Source organism: Cynocephalus volans, chromosome X (genome assembly GCF_027409185.1).
Source record: "Cynocephalus volans isolate mCynVol1 chromosome X, mCynVol1.pri, whole genome shotgun sequence".
In the NCBI taxonomy this organism is placed as follows: Eukaryota; Metazoa; Chordata; class Mammalia; order Dermoptera; family Cynocephalidae; genus Cynocephalus; species Cynocephalus volans.
This window is the reverse complement of record NC_084478.1, coordinates 81,170,169-81,191,700: the sequence shown is the minus strand read 5'-3', so window position 1 is coordinate 81,191,700 and position 21,532 is coordinate 81,170,169. Positions and strand designations below refer to the sequence as shown.

General features: G+C 35.8%; 1 protein-coding gene across 4 annotated transcripts in view; it reads left to right on the top strand.

Annotated features, from left to right (window-relative positions):
* Nucleotides 1–21,532, top strand: part of HDAC8 (histone deacetylase 8) — a 219,012-nt gene that overhangs the window by 120,113 nt on the left and 77,367 nt on the right. Inside the window, exon 10 of one of the 4 annotated variants that reach the window (XM_063083266.1) lies at nt 1,856–1,915. The exons of the other annotated variants lie outside the window; for them this stretch is intronic. Coding sequence (XP_062939336.1) covers nt 1,856–1,867 — 12 coding nt within the window. The 3' untranslated portion in view covers nt 1,868–1,915. Of the gene's footprint in view, nt 1–1,855; nt 1,916–21,532 lie in introns of those variants that run through there. 4 annotated transcript variants of the gene reach the window in all.

The window sequence follows — 21,532 nt, the reverse complement described above, 5'->3', positions numbered from 1 at the left end:
CACTTGCCTTCACCTCCAGTGCTTAACTGGTTAGCCCATTCCAATGTGCTTTTGCTCTAATACACACACACACACACACACACACACACACACACACCATGAAGTAATTTTCCAACCTGAATTTTGCCCATTTATGAATAGGAGAATTGGCAGCCCACATGGCAGCTGTGCTGGCTTAAAGGACCCAAAAGCACTTGGCTACATTGTGCTCTATCCTGACCTTTGCAGCCAATACCTCCCCCTTTCTGGGACAATATGCCACAGTCACTTCTCACTGGCATGCACCTCAAGGGAGCACACCTTCTGAAATGAGGGCTTCTGTCATTGGTGTGGAGGTAGCATCTCTGCCTGGCCCAAGTAGGAACATGGAAGGGGATAGTCAGGCACTAGGCATTTACCAGCTGTTTTATGCCTAATACCTCTTCAAATTGTACCATTTAATAAAATCAGAGGAATTAATTTTAAACCATTGTAGAGACCTTCACTTAATTGCTGGTCTCCTGCTTCTGCTCTAAGCACATGCCAAGGAAACAAAATGTCTGCACAAATTGAAATTGAACTCCTTGTCCTTTTACTATTAATGTAAAAAATGTCTACATTTCCTGCTAGATCACACATTGGCCTTATAAACTTTAAGTCTTTTTTTTTTTTTTTTTATAACCAGGAAAATAATTCCAAGGGACAAAGAGTATCCCTGTAAGGAGATAGCGTTTCTTCCAAAGTGAGGAAGAAAGTAATATATCCTTAGAGGAGTGCAACAGAAGGACAAGGGCACACAAAAGTGAGGAAACTCAACCTCTTTAAAGGGAATTAGCGGACCTCACAGAAAAGCAAAAACGAAAGGAAACTAACATGTATTGAGCACCTACTATATGCCGGGTACTTTGCTAGATGCTTTTACAGGCCTTATTTCATTTAACCCTTATAACAACCTTGTGAGGTATTTACCTACATCTGTAGATTAGAAAACTATGTGTCAAAGAAGTTAACTTGCTGGCCCAAGTTCCCACAGTTACTGAGTGAGTAGTAGAGGGAGTAAGGGGAGATCAGCAGAGATGCTTGAGCGAAAGAGGAGATCCCCGCTATCCCCATTTTGAAACTAGTAGATTGGTTTCCTTTAAGACTGGTAGTATCAGTGGGCAGTTCTTTTCTATGCCTGGAATGGCCTTAGACTGGAAGGTTAATCATTTTTAGAAAGGAACTAGCATTCTGTGGTCACTTTACTCCCTTCTTGCCTCTATGTCCATGCTCTCAAATCCTCCAAGCTAATCTTCTAGACTACTCACTTCCTCAACTAATTACCATAAATCCTCTGTTCTTTCTGCTCGTTTGTTGATTCGACAATCATTTATGGAATGACTGCTGTGTGTTGGAATTCTGCCAAGCGCTAGAAAAGCAAAGGTGAAGACCTAGTTCCTGCTGTGGAAAGATTCATAATCTAAAGGGGGGTCACAAACATGGAATCATTGGTTTAAACCCTATTATAGAGGGCAGTGGCAGATCCAGGTTTTGAGCTTACACAGTTGTGCAGGCAAAGAACATAAAATTGTGAATACAAAACTGGGTACAAGTGAATATTTAGAATGACAAAAGAAACTGCAACAATTTACAGATTTTAAAAAGCTGAAAGATACTGCAAATACCACAAAATTCGAAACAATTCTACCATATGTTTTATTAATCAAATGTGTGACTAATCTATAGTACTTTTCCCTGCATTTTTTGGCTGTGTATGCTAAATCACCTCTTCATTTGACCATGATTTTGTAATGTCATTTTCTATATAAAGAATAGAGAAATAATTCAGTGGATACCCTAGCATGTTTGATCAAAATGTGCTTTTTGTTTTTAATAGATAGTATATTAATCTGCTCAGGCTGCTGTAACAAAATACCACAGGCTGGGTGGCTTAAACAACAGAAATTTATTTCTCACAATTCTGGAGGCTGGAAGTCCCAGACCAAGATCCAGCAGGGTCTGATTTCTGGTAAGGACTCTCTTCCTTCTCACTGTATCCTCACATGGCCTTCCCTGTGTGTGGAAAGAGAAAGATCTTTCTCTCTTGCCCTTTTTATAAGACCACCAATCCTATTGGATTAGGACCCCACTCTCATGACCTCATTTCATCTTAATTATCTCCTACGGCCCTATCTCCAAATACAGACACACTGGGGGTTAGAGCTTCAACATATGAATTTTGGGGCAACACAATTCAGTCTATAGCAGATGGGAGGCATAAACCATGTGAATGCACACACAGTAATACTCACTGTTTGTAATACTGCTAGGAGGTTTGGGCCCTTCAATAACAGGAATTATGGTAAATCCTATTTTGAACAATTCTCATGAAAAAAGAAAAAATAGTATAGTTCATGTATAGTTATATATGCTACCTTATTGACTGTATGTTTATTTCTTTTTTTACTTCTTTTACTAAAACATAATTGATTATACATATTTGTGGGGTACAGAGTTGAATATCAATACCTGTGTGCAATATGTGATGATCAAGTCAGAATAATTAGCATATGTATCATTACAAAATGTAATCATTTCTTTGTGTTGAGGACATTCAAATCTCCTCTCTTCTAGTCATTTGATAACATGCAGTAAATTAATATTAATTATAGGTGCCTAGCTTGACTGTACATCAATAGAACTTATTTTTTCTAATTAGTTGTTTTGTGTCCATTAACCCATTTCTTGCTATCCCCCTTCCACCTCCCCATTTCACACGTCTAGTAACCACAGTTCCATTCTCTCCTGAAAGTTCAACATATTATTATGATTGTTGTTTCTTTCTCTCTTTCTTTCTTATTTACTCATTTATTTATTTGCTCTCACTTATGAGTGAGGACATGTGGCATTTCTCTTTCTGTTCCTGGCTTATTTCATTTAACATAATTTTCTCCAAGCTCATCCATGCTGCTGCAAATGGCAGAATTTTGTTCTTTTTTATAGCTGAATAGTATTCCATTGTGTATACATACCACATTTTCTTTATTGAGTCATCTATTGATGGAAATTTAGGTTGATTACATATCTTGGCTATTGTAAATAGGACTATGATAATCATGGGAGTGCAGGTATCCCTTCAACATGATGATTTCCATTCCTTTGGGTATATACCCAGCAGTGAGATTGCTGGATGGTATGACAGTTCTATCTGTAGTTGTTTGAGAAACCTCCATACTGTTCTCCATAATGCCTTTACTAATTTACAGTCCCACCAATGGTGTAGAAGAGTTCCCCTTTCTCCACATCCTCAACAGCATTTGTTATTTTCTTTTTGATAATAGCCTGATTATATTTTTAAAAGGAGAAGACTTTGTTTTGACTAGGCATCATTAAAAACCAAATTCTCCACTTACAATTTTAATAAGTCGAAGCATTTTACACAGACTAACTGAACTTTGTACATTTAAAATTTTGTTTCTTCTCTACTACCCAACATGTTTAAGACCAGGCACTATAGGACACATTCATATCATGATACTACCTCTGGCTCTGCCCTTTTCATGTAAGGATGTGAGTCAGGATACTGGGTTATGGGAGCTTTCCTGAAGCCATTCCTACATCATTTAGCAATAAGCTAACTATACACAATAAGTGACTACAAACCACATAAATGTATCTCACTAAACCCAAACTAAATGTATCCTCAACTCAGCTTCCTCTTAGCCACTTCAGTGGTGCTCAACACAACAGGGAAGCCTGATGGAAGAAAAGTCAGACTGAAAAGAGACAACAGTCCTAACTGAATGTAGTTAAATATCTTACTTTGCAAATCAGAAGAAAACATATAACCTTGTAAAAAAAAAAAAAAAAAAAAAAAGTGGCCCAGGACCTTGGAAGGGATCTGTCCAGTAAGGAATTTTGAAGATTTATGATTAGCTTCATGATAAACCAGCCTCCAAAGAAAGATATGTTTAAGTTGCCTTAGGCAATCAGTAAGCTTCACAAAGGAGGTAATGTTTGAGCTGAATCTTTAAAAGTACTCAAAGGGAAGGACATTTCAGGAAGAGGTATTGTATGTACAAAGCCACAGAGGAGTGAAAGAACATGGGATCTTGTGGCACTGTAGTTTACTATGTCTGTAGGACAACTAAAGGGGTGGTGAGAAATGAAGCAGTAGAGGCAGGCCTGCAATTGAAAGACATCAGGCTCTTGGAAAACCATGGAAACCCCTTCTTACTTTCTTCCCTGAGCTACCTTAAGTTCTCCGATCTCACAGGGAAGAAAAAGTTAATCTGTTCCTATTACAGATGTGATAGAACAACTAGACAAAAAATCAGGAAAGATAAAAAAGAAGTCAACAACGACATCAACTAAGAGAATCTAATTGACATTTATAGACTTCTCCACCCAATAACAACAAAATTCATTCTTTTCAAGTTTCCATGGAATATACCAAGATAGACCATATCAGAAAATGGTAGAATAGACAACTCCAAGCTCCCTTCACCCCACAGAAACATAGAAGAACAAGCAGAACTTTCAGAAACAACTTTGTCAGAACTCTGAAAAACAAAGATCTACAGCAGCTGTGTAAATGCTGAATCAAGAAAAAGTCAACTTAAAAATAGTTAGAAACTACAGGAGATACCACTTCAATAGGTCTTATCAAAAAAAATGGAAAATAACAACTGTTGGTGAGAATATGGAGAAATTGGAACCCTGTGCATTGCTGGTTGGGATGTAAAATGGAGTAGCTGCTGAGGGAAACAGCTTGGCAGTTCCTCAAAAAAAAATAAACATAGAATTACCATAAGATGCAGCAATTCTACTTCTAGGTGTATACCCAAAAGAATCAAGAGTGGGTAGTTGTATAACAATATTCATTACAGCATTATTCAAAATAGTCGAAAGGTAGAAACAACCTAAATATCCATCAACAGATGAATGGATAAACAAAATGTGGTATAACCATATAATGAAATATTATTAAGCCTTAAAAGAGAATAAAATTCTGATACGTTACAACTTGGATGAATCTTGAAAACATTATACAAAGTGACATAAGCCAGACACAGAGGGCAAATATCATATGATTCCACTTACTGTGTGTGAAATATCTACAACAGCAAGTTCATAGAGACAGAAAGTAGATTAGAATTTACCAGGGACTAGGAGAAAGGGGGATTGGGGAATTATTTCTTAATGGGTACAGAATTTCTGTTCGAGGTGATGAAGAAGTTCTGGAAGTGGATAATAGTAATGGTTACACAGTGTTGTGAGTGTACTTAATACTACTGAGCTATTCACTTAAAAGTGGTTAAAATGGTTTTTAAAAGTTTCAACAAGGGGATGGAAGATAAAGAAGAAATCTCTAAGAAAACAATTTAAGTAGGGAAATGGGAAATAGGAAAAAGAAAAGATAAAAAATTAGAGAATCTACTCATGAGGTCCAATATCCAATAAGAATTCCTGAAAAGGAGAGAGGAGAAAAATAAGGATAGGAAATTATCAAAGGAATAATAAAACAAAATTTCCCCAGAACCTGAGGACACATCTTCTAGGCTGACAGGGCCCACTGTGCCTAATTGTGAAGGAAAAAAGATCTCAAGATATATTGTCATAAAACTTTACAACAAAGGAGAAAAGAGACTGTCTTAAAAGCTGAATATTTCTAGGGAGAAAAGTTGTAGGTCACATAAAAAGTTTCAGAAATCAGAATGGCATTGGACTTCTCATCAATAATATTGAAAGCTCCAGCATATTGGAACAGTTACTTTAACACTCTAATGGTACTAAATCATTCTAAATGATTTTCAGCCTTGGTTTCTATATACTGCCAAACTATCAATCAATTGTAAGGATAGGATACAGATATTTTCAGATATGCAAGGTCAGGATACTGCTAGAGTAGTTGTCCACCAAAACAAGACTAATAAACCAGAAAATGGGAAGACATAGACATAGGAAACAGAGAATCCAGTGCAGGAAAGAACAGCAGAGATTGCCCAGGATGATAATGAAAGGAAGCTCTCAGACACCAGCTCTGCAGCAGGCCCAGAAGTCAGACAGTACAGATCGGAGGGCTTCAAGGGAGAGGGCTCTGAGGTAAAGATGGAATTCACAGGTTGCTTGGTGTACTTGACAGTACTGATAGGACTATTGTAATTCTGTCAAAGAGTGTGGCATGAGATACTGATAAGTACATAGAAAGCTAAGCAACATTTCTAAGGTGAGGCAATCGCCCCAAAAATATTGTTCAAGGGACAAAAAGTCATAATACAGTACATGGCTCACCTGTGAACGGTATTTGTTGTCATTATAATTTAAACATTGAATATAAATTTCACCAAAAATTCTAGAATAATTAAATTAGGAGAATGAGACAAGGTGAAGTGTGTCTAGATGAATGTGGGAGATTGTGGTAGGATTGAATCCTAATGTTCCACAGAAGGAAGTTGGTAGAGCATGTCAAAAATTGAAAAATAACTAGCAGACTTCTTATGTTATTCAAATATATAGAGGGAAGTACTAGAAGCAGCAACTAAAAGAATAGAATGTGGCTGTTTCTGGGGAGTAGAAATTGGAAACAGGAAAGGGTGAAGTTAGGGAACTGCTATGTGTCATCATAAGACATGGATAATATTTGACTTGCTAAACTATGTGCTTGTTATTAAACTACTACTTAGATCAAAATACAAATTAAATAAATAAAAGTTTAAGGTCAGATCTAAAGGTATACCATGTAATCCTGGCCTCTATGTGATGCCCACTAGGATAAACTTAAAGAAAAAAAAATCTGAGGATAAAAGTAAAAAGATATCTAACTTTTTTAAATGATAGGGAATCTTTGTGGTGTTTTTACTTGTCCTTGTTCCACCCCACTCTGTCTCAGCAGCAGTCTTGAAAAACCCTGGGCCATGGTTTCAGAGGGATCACAGCAGACCATGTTTGGAAATTATAGTATAGGTCTGTTCTAATCTGTCAGGAGGCTACCTAAATGACAGACATAATGTGCTGATCTCTGTTGCACCTACTGCAGAACTCACCCAGACCAAAAAAAGTCGTAGGCATTGCTGAAAAACATTGTAAGGTAGACCACATCCCACAGATGCCTGAGGCAAAAGATTATGGTTAAGACTTACAAGAGACCACCTAAGGCCTGGGAGGAAAAGCCATGGAAAGAGTTTCTTTGGGAAATTAGGGCAAACAAAAGTACCCATGTATATGGGGGAATTTAGAAAGATATGAATAAATGCCCATGGCAATTTGCATGCTCAGGAAAGACCTGAGAGGACGTTAAAGACTGGGAGAGATCTCAGCATGTTTATTGCATGTTGTTTGTCTGATTATTTAAGGAAATGTACGTCAGAACACTAACAATTCACAAGAGGCTTCAGGCACAAGAGAAAACCAGTGAACTTGAAGATGAGACAATTGAAATTATCTAATCCAAGGAACAAAAAGAAAAAAGAATGAAGAAAAATGAACAGAGCATAAGGGACCTCTGGGACACCATCAAGTGGACCAATGCACACATTATGGGAATACCAGAGAGAAGAAAGAGTGAAAGAGGCAGAAACAATGTTTAAAGAAATAATGGCCCTAAACTTCCCAAATTTGATGGAACACATGAATATAAACATCCAAGAAGCTCAGCGAACTCCAAATAGGATTGACTCAAAGAGATATACACTAAGACACATTATAATCAGACCATTGACAAAGAGAAACTCAAAAGCAGCAAGAGAGAAGCAACTCATCATATCCAAGGGATTCTCAGTAAGATTAACAGCTGATTTCTCATCAAAGACCATGGAGGCCAGAAGGCAGTGGGATGACATATTCAAGTGGTGGGGGGGTGGGGAACTGTTGAGCCAAAATTCTATATCCAGTAAAACCATCCTTCAAAATTAAGTGAGAACTTAAGATATTTTCAGATAAACAAAAGCTGAGGGAGTCTGTTATCACTAGATCTGCCCTTGAAGAAATGCTAAAAGGAGTCCTTCAAGTTGAAATTAAAGGCATTAGACAGTAACTGGAATCTGTATGAAGAAATAAAGATATTCAGTAAAGGGAGCTACATGGGCAAATGTCAAAGCAAGTCTTAATTATGTTTTTGGTTTGTAACTCCAGTCTTTATTTCTTACATGATTAAAAAGACAAAAACATAAAAAGTCATTACAATTCTGTTATTGGGCACACATTGTATAAGTATGTAGTTTGTGACAATGACATACATAAGGGGATGAAACTGAATCAGAGCAGAATTTTTATATGCTATTAAATTTGGTATCAATTCAAACTAGATTGTAATATTTTAGAATGTTATACACAATCCCCATGGTAACTACAAAAAAAATGTTTAAAAAATGTACCAGTTCACATGAGAAGAAAAACAAAATGTTTCACTACAAATAATCAACTAAATACAAAATAAGACAGTGATGGGGGACAAAAATAGTTATAAGATAAAGAGAAAAATAGCAGAAATCCTTCCTTATCAGTAAACAAGTTAAATGTAAACAGATTAGTCTTCAATCAAAAGGCAAAGACTGACAGAATGAATTTTTTAAAAAACCATGATCCAACTATATGCTTTTTATAAGAAACTCACTTTAGATCCAATGACACAGTTAGGTTGAAAGTGAAAGGATAGAAAAAATACTCCATACAAATGGTAACCAAAAAGAGCTTGAGTGGCTATAGTAATATTAGACAAAATAGACTTTAAGTCAAAAACTGGTACAAAAGATAAAGAAAGATATTATATACTGATAGAAGGTTCAAGTAATTGAGAATATATAACTATTATAAACATATATGCACCAAACAATAGAGCTCCAAAATATATGAAGCAAATATAGACAGAATTGAAGAGAGAAATAATTCTACAATTAAAGTGGACACTTTAATCCACCACTTTCAATAATGGATAAATTGTCTAGACAGGAGAGCAATAAGGAAATAGAGGACTTGAATAGCATTATAAATCAACTAGACAGATATAGAATATTCCACCCCACAACAGCAGAGTGGACAATCTTCTCAAATGCATGTAGAACATTACCTAGGATAGACCACATGTTAGACCAAAACAAGTCTCAGAAAATTTAAAATTATTGAAACCATACAAAGTATTGTCTCTGGCCACAGTGGAATGAAACTTAAAACCAACCACAAATATGTTGAAATTAAACAACACACTCTTAATCAATGAGTCAAAGAACAAGTCACCAGGAAAATTAGAAAATGCCTTGGGATGAATAAAAATAGAAACACAATATACCAAAACTTATGGGATGCAGCAAGAGCCATGCTCAGAAGAAAATTTATATCTGTCAGTGCCTACATTAAAAAGAAGAAAGATCTCAAATCTATATCCTACCTAGAAAAAGCAGAGAAAACTAAATCCAAATCTAGCAGAAGAAAGGAAATAATAAAGATTACAATGAGATAAATAGAGACTAGAAAAACAATACAAAGAATCAACAAAACTAAAAGTTGTTTCTTTGAAAAAAATCAACAAAATTGGCAAATCTTTAGCTAGACTAACAAAAAAGCAAGTAAGATGCAAATAACTAAAATCAGAATTAAAGTGGTGACTTTACTACCAACCTTACAGGGATAGAAAGGATTATAAGAGAATACTCTTAACAGTTGTATGCTAACAAATTAGATAGCCTAGATGAAATGGACAAATTCTTAGAAACAAACAAATTACTGACTCAGAAGAAATATAAAATCTCAAGGGACCTATAACAAGGACAGAGATTCAATCAATAATCAAAACCCTAGTTTTTCCCAACTGAGAAAAAAAAAAAAAAGAGCCCAGTACCAGATGGCTTAACTGGTGAGTTATACCAAACATTTAAAGAAGAATTAACACCAGTCCTTCTCAAACTCCTCCACATAAATGAACAAGCAGGAACATTTTCAAATTCTTTCTGTGAGACCAGCATTACCATGATACCAAAGCAGATAAAGACATCACAAGAGAATTACAGCCCAGTATATCTTATGATACACACAAAAATCCTTCAATAAAATGCTAGCAACCCAAATCCAAAAACATCAAAATGATTATACACCATGACCAAGTGGGATTTATCCCAGAAATGCAAGAGTGGTTCAAAATAATAAAATCAATCTATGTAATATGTCATATTAATATAGCAAAAAAAAAAAAAAAAACCCTACATGATCATCTCAATTAATGCAGAAAAACACTTCACAAAATCCAACATTCTTTCAAGATGAAAGCACTCAAAATACTATAAATAGAAGGGAACTTATCAACATAAAAAGGGGCATTTATGAAAAACCTACAGCTAACATTATACTCAATAGTAAACAACTGAAAGCTTTCCTCCTAAGATCAGGAACAAGACATATATGCTGCCTTTCACCACTGATGTTCTACATTGTTACTGAAAGATCTAGCCAGAGCAATTGGACAAGAAGAAGAAATAAAAGGCATCCAAATTGGAAAGGATCAAATAAAACTATCCCTATTCACAGATAATGTGATCCTGTATAGAGAAAATCCCAAAGAATCCACATCAAAAAGTACTAGAGCTAATAAACAAATTTGGCAGTGTGGTAGATTACAATATCAATACACAAAATTGGATATGTTTCTACACAACCACAGTGAACAAACAATCCAAAAAAAATGTAAGAAAGTAATTCCATTTACAACAGCATCCAATAGAATAAACTTAACCAAAGTGGTGAAAGACAGGTACATGGAAAACTACAAAACATTGCTGAAAGAAAGACCTAAGTAAATGGAAAAACATCCTATGTTCATGGATTGGAAGACGGTATTGTTAAGGTGTTGATACTGTACATCAACAGATGAATGGATAAATGAGATGTGGTATAGCTATACAATGAAATACTATTCAAACATAAAAAGGGATAAAGTTCTAATACATGTTACAATATGGATGAACCTTAAACACTGTACTATGTGAAAGAAGCCAGACAAATGGACAAATAAAGTATGACTTCGCTTATATGAAATATCTTCAATGGGCAAATTCATAGAGATGGAAAGTAGATTAGGGTTTACCAGGGACTTGGAGAAGATAGGATTTGAGGAGTTATTGCTGAATGGGTACAGAATTTCTGTTTGAAGTAATGGAAAAGTTTTATAAGATAGTGGTGATGGTTATGCAATGTTGTGAATGTAATTAATGCCACTGAATTGTACACTTAAGATGGTTACAATAGTATAATTTATGTTTTATGTATTTTACCACAATAATACAATTAAAATTAAAAAGTAAAGAAGGGCCATATTATTGGTCATTAAACAAACCTCATCAAATTTAAAAGAAGGAAAACATACAGGATGAATCTCCAAAATGGAATCAAACAGGAAATCATTAAAAAAATAAATAAATAATAAATAATAATAATAGAATAGTACTTGAACACTTGGAAACTAAAGAGCACACTTCTAAATAATCTATTGGTCAAAGGGGAAACTGCCAGGAAAATTTTTAAATACATTAAACTGAATTATAATGAAAATAAAATATAACAAAATTTGTAGGACACAGCTTTAACAGTGTTGAGAGGGAAATTTATAACACTAGATTCTTAATTTTTAAAAAAAAAATGCTCTCAAATCAGTAAATTAACCTACCACGTTAATAAACTAGAAAAATAAAAGCAAAATATACCCAAAGCAACTAGAAGGAAGAAAGTAATAAAGAGTAGAAATGAATGGAATTGAAAACAATAATAACAGAGAAATTCAATGAAAGAAAAAGGTGGTTCTCTGCAAACATTAATAAAATCGACAAATCTCTAACAAGACTGACAAAAAGAAAAAAGAGAACACACAAATTACCAATAACAGGACTGAAATGGGATATCACTACAGCCCTTGCAGACATTAAAGAATACTAACAGATTACAACAAGCAACTCTATATACATAAACTTGACAACTTAGATGAAATAGACTAATTCCTCAAAAACCACAAACTAGGACAACTCACCAAATATTCAATAATTTTATAGCCCTATAGCTATAAAGGAAATTGAGTTTATAATTTTAATACTTCCCAAGAAAAGAACTCCCCAGCCTCAGGTGGTCTCACTGGAGAGTTCTAACAAACATTTAAAGAAGAATTCACACCAATTTTACACAATCTTCCAGAAAATATAGGAGGGGGAAACACTTCCCAACTCACTTTATTAAGCGAGTATTATCCTGTTAACAAAATCAGACAAAGATAGTACAAAAAAAGAAAAACAGACAAGTATCCCTGCTCTCTGCTTTGCATATGTGAAAGACACAGCAGACAACATCTCAGGAGCGTACAAAACAGAAAAAAAGAAATAAAACTGTCCTTATTTGCAAACGACATGATTGTATACATAGAAATTTTCAAACAGTCTACTAAAATCTCTTAAAACTAATAAATGTGTTCAGCAAAATTACAGGATACGGGGACCAGCCCGTGGCTCACTTGGGAGAGTGTGGTGCTGATAACACCAAGGCCACAGGTTCAGATCCCTATATAGGGATGGCTGGTTAGCTCACTTGGGAGAGCATGGTGCTGACAACACCAAGTCAAGGGTTAAGATCCCCTTACCGGTCATCTTTAAAAAAAAAAAAAATTACAGAATACAATATCAACATACAAATATCAATCCTATATACTATCAATGAACATTTTTCTATGTACTGTCAGTGAACAAGTAGAAATCAAAATTTAAAATAAAATGCCACTTACAGTCAGTTTTTTTTAAAATGAAATACTTAGATGTAAATGTCACAAAATATGTACTGACCTTGTTTGCTGAAAACTACAAAATGCTGATGAAAGAAATCAAAGAAGATCTAACTACATGGAGAAACATATTGTGTTCATGGATTGGAACTCAACATAGTAAAGATGTCAGTTCTCCAGCAATCCCACTTCTGAGTATATATCCAAAGGAATGGAAATCATCATGTTGAAGTGATACCTGCACTCCCATGTTCATTGCAGCTCTATTTACAATAGCCAAGATATGGAACCAAGCTAAATGTCCATCATCAGATGACTGGATAAGGAAAATGTGGTATATATACACAATGGAGTACTACTCAGCCATAAAAAAGAATGAAATTCTGCCATTCACAGCAACATGGATGAGCTTGAAGAAAATTACATTAAGTGACATAAACTGGGCACAGAAAGAGAAATACCACCATGTCCTCACTCATAAGTGGGAGAAGAAAGAAAGAAAGAGAGAAAGGGGGAGAGAGGGAGGGAGGAAGGAAGGAAGGAGAGAGAGAGAGAGAAGAAAAAGAAAGAAAGAAAGATCACAATAGTACATTGAACTTTCAAAAAAAGAGCAAAACTGTGGCTATTAGAGGTAGGAAAGATGAAGGGGGCAGGGGGTTAGCGAGATATTAGTTAAGGGTCACAAAGACTGATGACATTTGGTAAACATGAGTATACTAATTATCTTGATTTGATCACATATTGTACACATGTATTGATATTCAGTTTTGTACCCCACAAATATATATAATTGATTATCTTTCTATTAAAAAAAGGAAGGAAGAAAGACCACAATGAAACATTAAACTTTCTTAAAGAGATAACAGACCTATAGTTACTATTGGTGGGAAAGGGGGAGGTGGAGGTGAGTTAAGGAGTAATTGGGTAAGGGGCACAAAGAATAATTATGATTTATAATGATGAACATATTAATAATATTGATTTGATCATCACATACTGTACATAAATACTGATAGTCAACTATGTACCCCCAAAATATATACAACCTATTATGTTTCAATTCAAAAAATAAACTTAAAAAAATTTGCAATAGTGAATGTGCTAATTACCCTGATTTGATCATCACATTGTATACATGTATTGAAATATAACTCTGTACCCCATAAATACCTCCCAAGAAAAAAATGTAAATTCTCTCTAAATTTATATACAGGTTTAACACAATTGCTATCAAAATCCCAGAATGATTTTTTGAAGACATAGACAAGATTATAGTAAAATTCATATGGAAAAACAAAGGAACAAGAATAGGTAAAACAATTTTGTAAAATAAGCATAAAGTGGGAGGAATCACTCTACCAATAGCTACAGTAATCAAGACTGTGTGTTATTAGCAAGGGAATAGATACATCAAAGGAACAGAAATAGAGATCTCAGAAAGAGACCCACACAAATAGCCAGCTGATTTTTGACTAAGATCCAAAAGCAATTCAATGGAGGAAAAACAACCTTTTCAATAAATAGTGCTGGAGCAGCTGGATATCCATCAGCAAATTGGTAAATTTAGTTTAAGAGTAAATGGAAACTTATTGTACTGTTTTTGAAGCTTTCTACAGATTTGAAAGTTTTCAAATTTAAAAAAATAATAATTTTAAAGTTTTAAAAAAACTTTTTGTAAGTTTTTTAAAACTTGGAGGAAAGAAACATATAAAATATATTGCAATTATATTTACAGTGGAAGCTATACCTGTCAGGTAACCACCTTTAAGGGCATTTCTTTCCCAGGATCAAGGAACCTAGGAAACAGAAATAGTAAGTCAGAAAGTTACTTAATGGGCATGGAGTTAGAGTTAAGGAAGTGGAATAGTGAAGCCCATGCATAAAGAAATCTGCTTCATAATTGAGTCTACATCTTTAGGGCCCACAGTATGTATATCTATCATATGCATGGTCTACCCAGCTCCATCTGCTGTCAAGCTGCTGCACAAGTGGACAAACGTCCCTCCCCCATCCCTCCCAGCTCCTCTGCACAGTTGGGGGTGGGAGGTGCTGGAGAAACAGTAACATGTGTTTACTATCTAATTCTTTTTTTTCAAGTAACTTATATACCACCTTTCTGTAACACATTACATTATTCTTCACACAGTTTATAGTAATGCTGATTAGATTGCAACTTTCTTCAAGTACATTCCGGTCTTGCAGATATGTCCTGAGCACCTGAATTACACATGGGTGTTTGCCAAGTCTCCATCAGCAGCACATCTACAACCATATCTTGGTGTTATTTCACTCTTACAATCATTCTAAGCCTATCTCCCAATTCTGGGCTCACCTCACTGCAGCCTAGTCTGACTACATTTATTTCCTTAGTTTGATTTATTTTTCCAAGGCCCCATCATACAGATTTTCTTTCAGTGTATTGACAATATTACTGCTTCTTTTGGTGTCTTTGCCACTGTTCCACAAATATATTTTTACAAGCAGTATGAGCTAAAGAAGGTCTAACAAATAAAATGATAAAATTAGATAATGTATATATGAAAATGCTTTGAAAGTTGAAAGCACTGAAGAAATATAAGGGATTATTATTGGTGTAACTTAATGGGTAAAGCCAGTGGCTACTTCAGGCCAAACGGAGAGCAGCACTTGAATATACCCCAGGCCAAACTGTTCTGTAGTTTTGCTACTACTTTGCAGCCCCATCATGGGATCAGGAGTCTCTGGGGAGTGCATTCATGCTGCCAAAGTCACAGAGACTGATTTATAAAGCAGACCTCAAGGTGGTCGTCTATAGTGAGCAATATAGTTGGCAAGACAAGGCTTTTGCCTTTTGTGTAAGGCCCTCCTGGCTAGTGGGTCATCCCAATCAAGAAACCAGTTACAGACCAGAAGGCTGCTGGTGAACACTTAATTAGAGCAAAAGGAATTGGATATTTTCCAGAAATTTTGTTTAATAAAACCTTGGTGCCTGATAAATTGCCCTCCTCCATACTCGGAATAGTTCCATCTAAAGAAGCCAAGAAGCCATTAATCTAGAAATAGATCACCCTCTCCATGGTCATTCCTGATGACACACTGACAGATTTTCCCTTCTCCACCCATCTCACTTTACCAGTCATCTAGAGCATCTATCTTTACAGCATTGCCTCAAGACAGTCATATTACAATTTCCCACATTACAGTTTATCTTAACATTAGTAACATTTTAGTGTGGTCATTTCTTGACACCTTAATATCTCCTTTTCCCAATATACAATGGGTTACCATAGCAGGCAGGACCCATTGTTCACAACTTCAAAATTTGCTCATCCAATGGCACCCAAAATGAACTTGTGCTTCATTTCTTAAACTTATTCATCTATTTTCCTCATCTCTTAAATAACCAAAGTGCATCCTAGTGCCTTTAGGACATTACCAAAAGCCCGTCTATTGCTTCGTGCAGAAGTGTGGGTGCTACCTGAAGGCAGAAAGGAATACCTGCAAGTTTGTACCCAGCACCAATTGTTTGGGAACCAAAAAGCTAGGCTGCTAAATTGCAAAGGGAGATGAGAAAACTGAAGCTTAGGAAAAATCAATGATTCGATGAAATAGTATATATACAGGGCCTGGCACATAGTAGGCCCTCAATAACCATTTGTAAAAAGAACTGAGCGAATCGTCCAAAGTCCCTCAAATACTGAGTGGCAGAGCCAAAACTCCCAGGCCTAGTTTTTTCCCTTCTAACACAGTTCCTCAAAAGTCACTTTTAAAAATATTTTGCTTTCCATCCTACTCTTAATAAGTATTTTGTGAGGAAGAGCAAAAGGAACTGTCTATGCCCTTATTTCATTGTGGGCTAGAACTTGTTGACTTCAGGGTCAGATTAACTTTCCTTAAAGCCTTCGCTAAACCCTTCCTCTGAGCTCCCAGAGCCCTGTGTTTAGTTAAAGTCTGCCTTTTATTATCACTTGCACATGCTTATCTCATAATTCTGGTTTCTCGAATATAAACTCTGGAAGTGTAAACTTATTCATCTTTGTATCCCCCACAGTGAGTGCCCAACATAAAGCCTGGCACATAGTAAGCACTCAACAAACCTCTCGTAAATTGAACTGAATTCCATTGGCCCCAGCTTCTGTGATTCTTCTTGATTCAGAGCCTGAGTCCTCTGTTGGCTGTCTGCAATTCCTGTTAATTTTTTATACTACAAACTTAGTGAAATTAGATATACTATTCTCAAAATTCAATGGAACTCTTTTAAACTTTTTCTTCCTCTTTCCTTTTTACCCCATTTTTGGTGGACTCTGCTTCCATTGCCCCTTTCACTCATGTATTCTTTCATTCACAAATGTTTTTTGAGCTCTATGTGCTGTATGCTAGACATACAACTGTAGATAGATAATTTCTACTTTTTAGAACTTGTAATCTAATGGGAGATAAAAAGTAAACACACAACCTCTCTCTCTGTGCCCTCTGCTTCCACCATCTTGCAATGTGAGACCCCTGGGTCACTGTTGCCACCACTAGATGGACTTTGGACTTCCCAGCCTCAGAAACTCCCAGCCCAGTGCACGCAGAACAGGGAGACGTCCATCAGGGGAGGTGGAAACTTGACAGAGACCACACACCCTGTGGAACCACCCCATGACCCAGCAGCCTGGCCAAGTACAAGCTGACCAGAGAGGTGGCTCCCCAGAGAGGCCCAAGACCCGAGGCAACCACACACACAAGGCACTAGTGGCCAACTGAGCAGTCACTGAGGTAGCCATACCAAATTGGCAACCCCAGCAACATCTTAGTCAGTTAATAGTGTCAAACCTGTGGACTGTGAAACTCCCTGCCACAATGAATAAACATCAAAGAAAAGATACCAGAAATACGAAAAATCAAGAAAGTACACCAACAAAGGGTAATAACTCGCAAGCTCTAGATCCTATAGAACGAGACGCCCTTGAAATGACTGACAAGGAATTTCGAGTGATAATTCTAAGGAAACTGAATGAGATACAAGAAAATTCAGCTAGACAAAATGATGAAATGACGGAAAGTATACAGGACCTGAAAGAAGAAATGTACAAGGAAATCAATGCCCTGAAAAAAAATGTAACAGAACATGCCAAACTGAAGAATTTATTCAGGAAATAAAAAACACAATGGAGAGTTTAACCAGAAGGCTTGTGGAAGTTGAAGAGAGAACCTCTGAACTTGAAGATGGGCTGTTTGAAATAACACAAGCAGACAAAAAAAAAAAAAAGAATCAAAGGCATTGAAGAAAATCTGAGAGAGCTATCAGACAACCTTAAGTGCTCAAATATCTGAGTCATGGGTACTCAAGAAGGGGAGGAAAAAGGAGATTGCATTGAAAACATATTCAATAAAACAGTGGCAGAAAACTTCCCAGTTATAGGAAAAATCACAGATCTTCAGATCCAGGAAGTTCAAAGATCTACAAACGTATTCAACTCAAAAAGGTCTTCTCCAAGACTTGTTATAGTCAAATTGGCAAAGCTCAAAGACAAAGAGAGAATCTTAAAAGCTGGAAGAGAGAAGCATCAAATCACCTATAAGGGAGCCCCAATCAGGCTAACATCAGACTTTTCATCACAAACCCTAAAAGCCAGAAAGGAATGGGATGATATATTCAAAATACTAAAAGACAAAGATTGCCAGCCAAGAATAATCTACCCTGCAAGGCTATCCTTCTGAAATGAAGCGCAAATAGTATATTTCTCAGACAAAAAAGAACTGCGGGAGTTCACCACCACACAACCACCCTTACAAGAAATTCTCAAGGGAGTACTGGGTGTGGTTCCTGAAAAATAACTACCACTACCATAAAAACCCAATAAAAATCAAAACCCACTAGTATAATAAAAATGGCATTCATGAAGAGAAAACAAACAAACAAAAAGGCTATCTACAACCCAAGGAACCAACAAATACAGAAACCAAACAGTAAATCAGAAAGCAAGGAACAAAAGACACCTAAGACAACCAAACAATAATCAATAAAATGCTAGGAATAAATCAACACTTTTCAATAACAACTCTTAATGTAAAAGGCTTAAATTCCCCAATCAAAAGACAAAGACTGGCTGACTGGATTAAAAAGGAGGACCCAACTATATGCTGCCTTCAAGAGACCCACCTCACCCATAAAGACTCACCCAGACTAAGAGTGAAAGGATGGAAAAAGATTTACCATGCAAACAGAAAAGAAAAACGAGCTGGAGTAGCTATTCTTATATCTGATAAAATAGACTTTAAACTAAAAACCATAAAAAGAGACAATGAGGGACACTACATAATGATAAAAGGATTGATCCATCAAGAAGACATAACAATCATAAATATATATGCACCCAATGTTGGAGCAGCCAGATTTATAAAACAAACTCTATTAGACCTAAAGAAGGAAATAGACACTAATACCATAATAGCAGGGGACCTGAACACCCCACTGTCAATATTAGACAGATCATCAAGGCAAAAAATCAGCAGAGAAACACAAGATCTAAACAACACTCCAGACCAATTGGACCTGGCAGATATCTACAGAACATTCCATCCAACAACCTCAGAATATTCATTCTTCTCATCAGCACATGGATCATTCTCCAGGATAGATCACATATTAGGTCACAAATCAAGTCTCAACAAATCAAGAAAATTGGAATTATCCCATGTATTTTCTCAGACCACAATGGATTAAAATTAGAAATCAATAACAAATGAAATTCTGCAAACTATACAAACACATGGAAATTAAACAGCATTCTACTTAATGACATATGGGTCCAAGAAGAAATCAAGCAGGAAATCAAAAAATTTATTGAAACTAATGAAAATAATGATACATCATACCAAAACCTGTGGGATACTGCAAAAGCAGTATTAAGGGGGAAATTTATTGCATTTAATGCTCACCTCAGAAGAATGGAAAGATGGCAAGTGAACAACCTAACACTTCACCTTAAAGAACTAGAAAAACAAGAACAATTCAAACCTAAAGTTAGCAGACGGAAAGAAATCATTAAGATCAGAGCAGAACTGAATGAAACTGAAACCAAAAAAAAAATACAAAAGATCAATGAATCAAAAAGTTGGTTTTTTGAAAAGATAAATAAAATTGACAAACCATTAGCATGGCTAACAAAAAAAAGAGACAGAGAAGATTCAAATAACAAAAATTAGAAATGAAAAAGGTGATATTACAACTGATTCATCTGAAATACAAGGAATCATGCAAGACTACTATAAACAACTATACGCCAACAAATTTGAAAATCTGGAGGAAATGGATAAATTGCTGGACACACACAAGCTCCCAAAACTGAGCCATGAAGACATAGAAAATCTGAACAGACCAATAACAATAAAGGAGATTGAAGCTGTTATCAGAAGGCTCTTAACAAAGAAAAGCCCAGGACCAGATAGATTCACAGCAGAATTTTACCAAACATTCAAAGAGGAATTGACACCAATTCTTTACAAACTATTCCAAAAGATTGAAACAGATGCAAATCTCCCAAACTCATTCTATGAAACAAACATCCTGATACCAAAACCAGGTAAAGATATACCAAAAAAGAAAACTATAGGCCGATACACAAAAATCAGTAGCATTTCTATTCTCCAATAGTGAACATGCAGAAAGAGAAATCAAGAAAGCTTGCCCATTTACAATAAGCCACCAAAAAAATAAAATACGTGAGAATTGAATTAACCAAGGATGTGAAAAATCTCTATAATGAGAACTACAAACCACTGCTGAGAGAAATTAGAGAGGATACAAGAAGATGGAAAGATATCCCATGCTCTTGGATTGGAAGAATCAACATAGTGAAAATGTCCATACTACCCAAAGTGATATACAAATTCAATGCAATCCCCATCAAAATTCCAATGACATTTTTCTCAGAAATGGAAAGAACTATCCAGACATTTATATGAAATAACAAAAGACCACGCATAGCCAAAGCAATGCTGAGCAAAACAAATAAAGCTGGAGGCATAATACTACCTGACTTTTAACTATACTACAAAGCTATAATAACCAAAACAGTATGGTACTGGCATAAAAACAGACACACTGATCAATGGAATAGAATAGAGACTCCAGAAATCAACCCACACACCTACAGCCATCTGATCTTTGACAAAGGCACCAAGTCTATACACTGGGGAAGAGACTGCCTCTTTAGCAAATGGTTCTGGGAGAACTGGATATCAATATGCAGAATGAAACTAGACCCATACCTTTCACCATACACTAAAGTCAACTCAGAATGGATTAAAGAATTAAATATACACCCTGAAACAATAAAACTTCTTAAAGAAAACATAGGAGAAACACTTCAGGAAGTAGGACTGGACACAGACTTCATGAATACAACCCTAAAAGCACGGTCAACCAAAGGAAAAATAAACAAATGGGATTATATCAAACTAAAGAGCTTCTGCACAGCAAAAGAAACAATTAACAGAGTTAAAAGACAACCAACAGAGTGGGAGAAAATATTTGCAAAATATACATCTGACAAAGGATTAATATCCAGAATATACAAGGAACTCAAACAACTTTACAAGAAAAAAACAAGCAACCCAATTAAAAACATGGACAAAAGAGCTAAGTAGGCATTTCTCTAAGGAAGATATACGAATGGCCAACAGATATATGAAAAAATGTTTAACATCATTCAGCATCCGGGAAATGCAAATCAAAGCCACACTGAGATACCATCTCACCCCAGTTAGGATGGCTAAAATCCAAAAGACTCTGAATGATAAATGCTGGCGAGGTTGCGGAGAAAAAGGAACTCTCATACATTGTTGGTGGGACTGCAA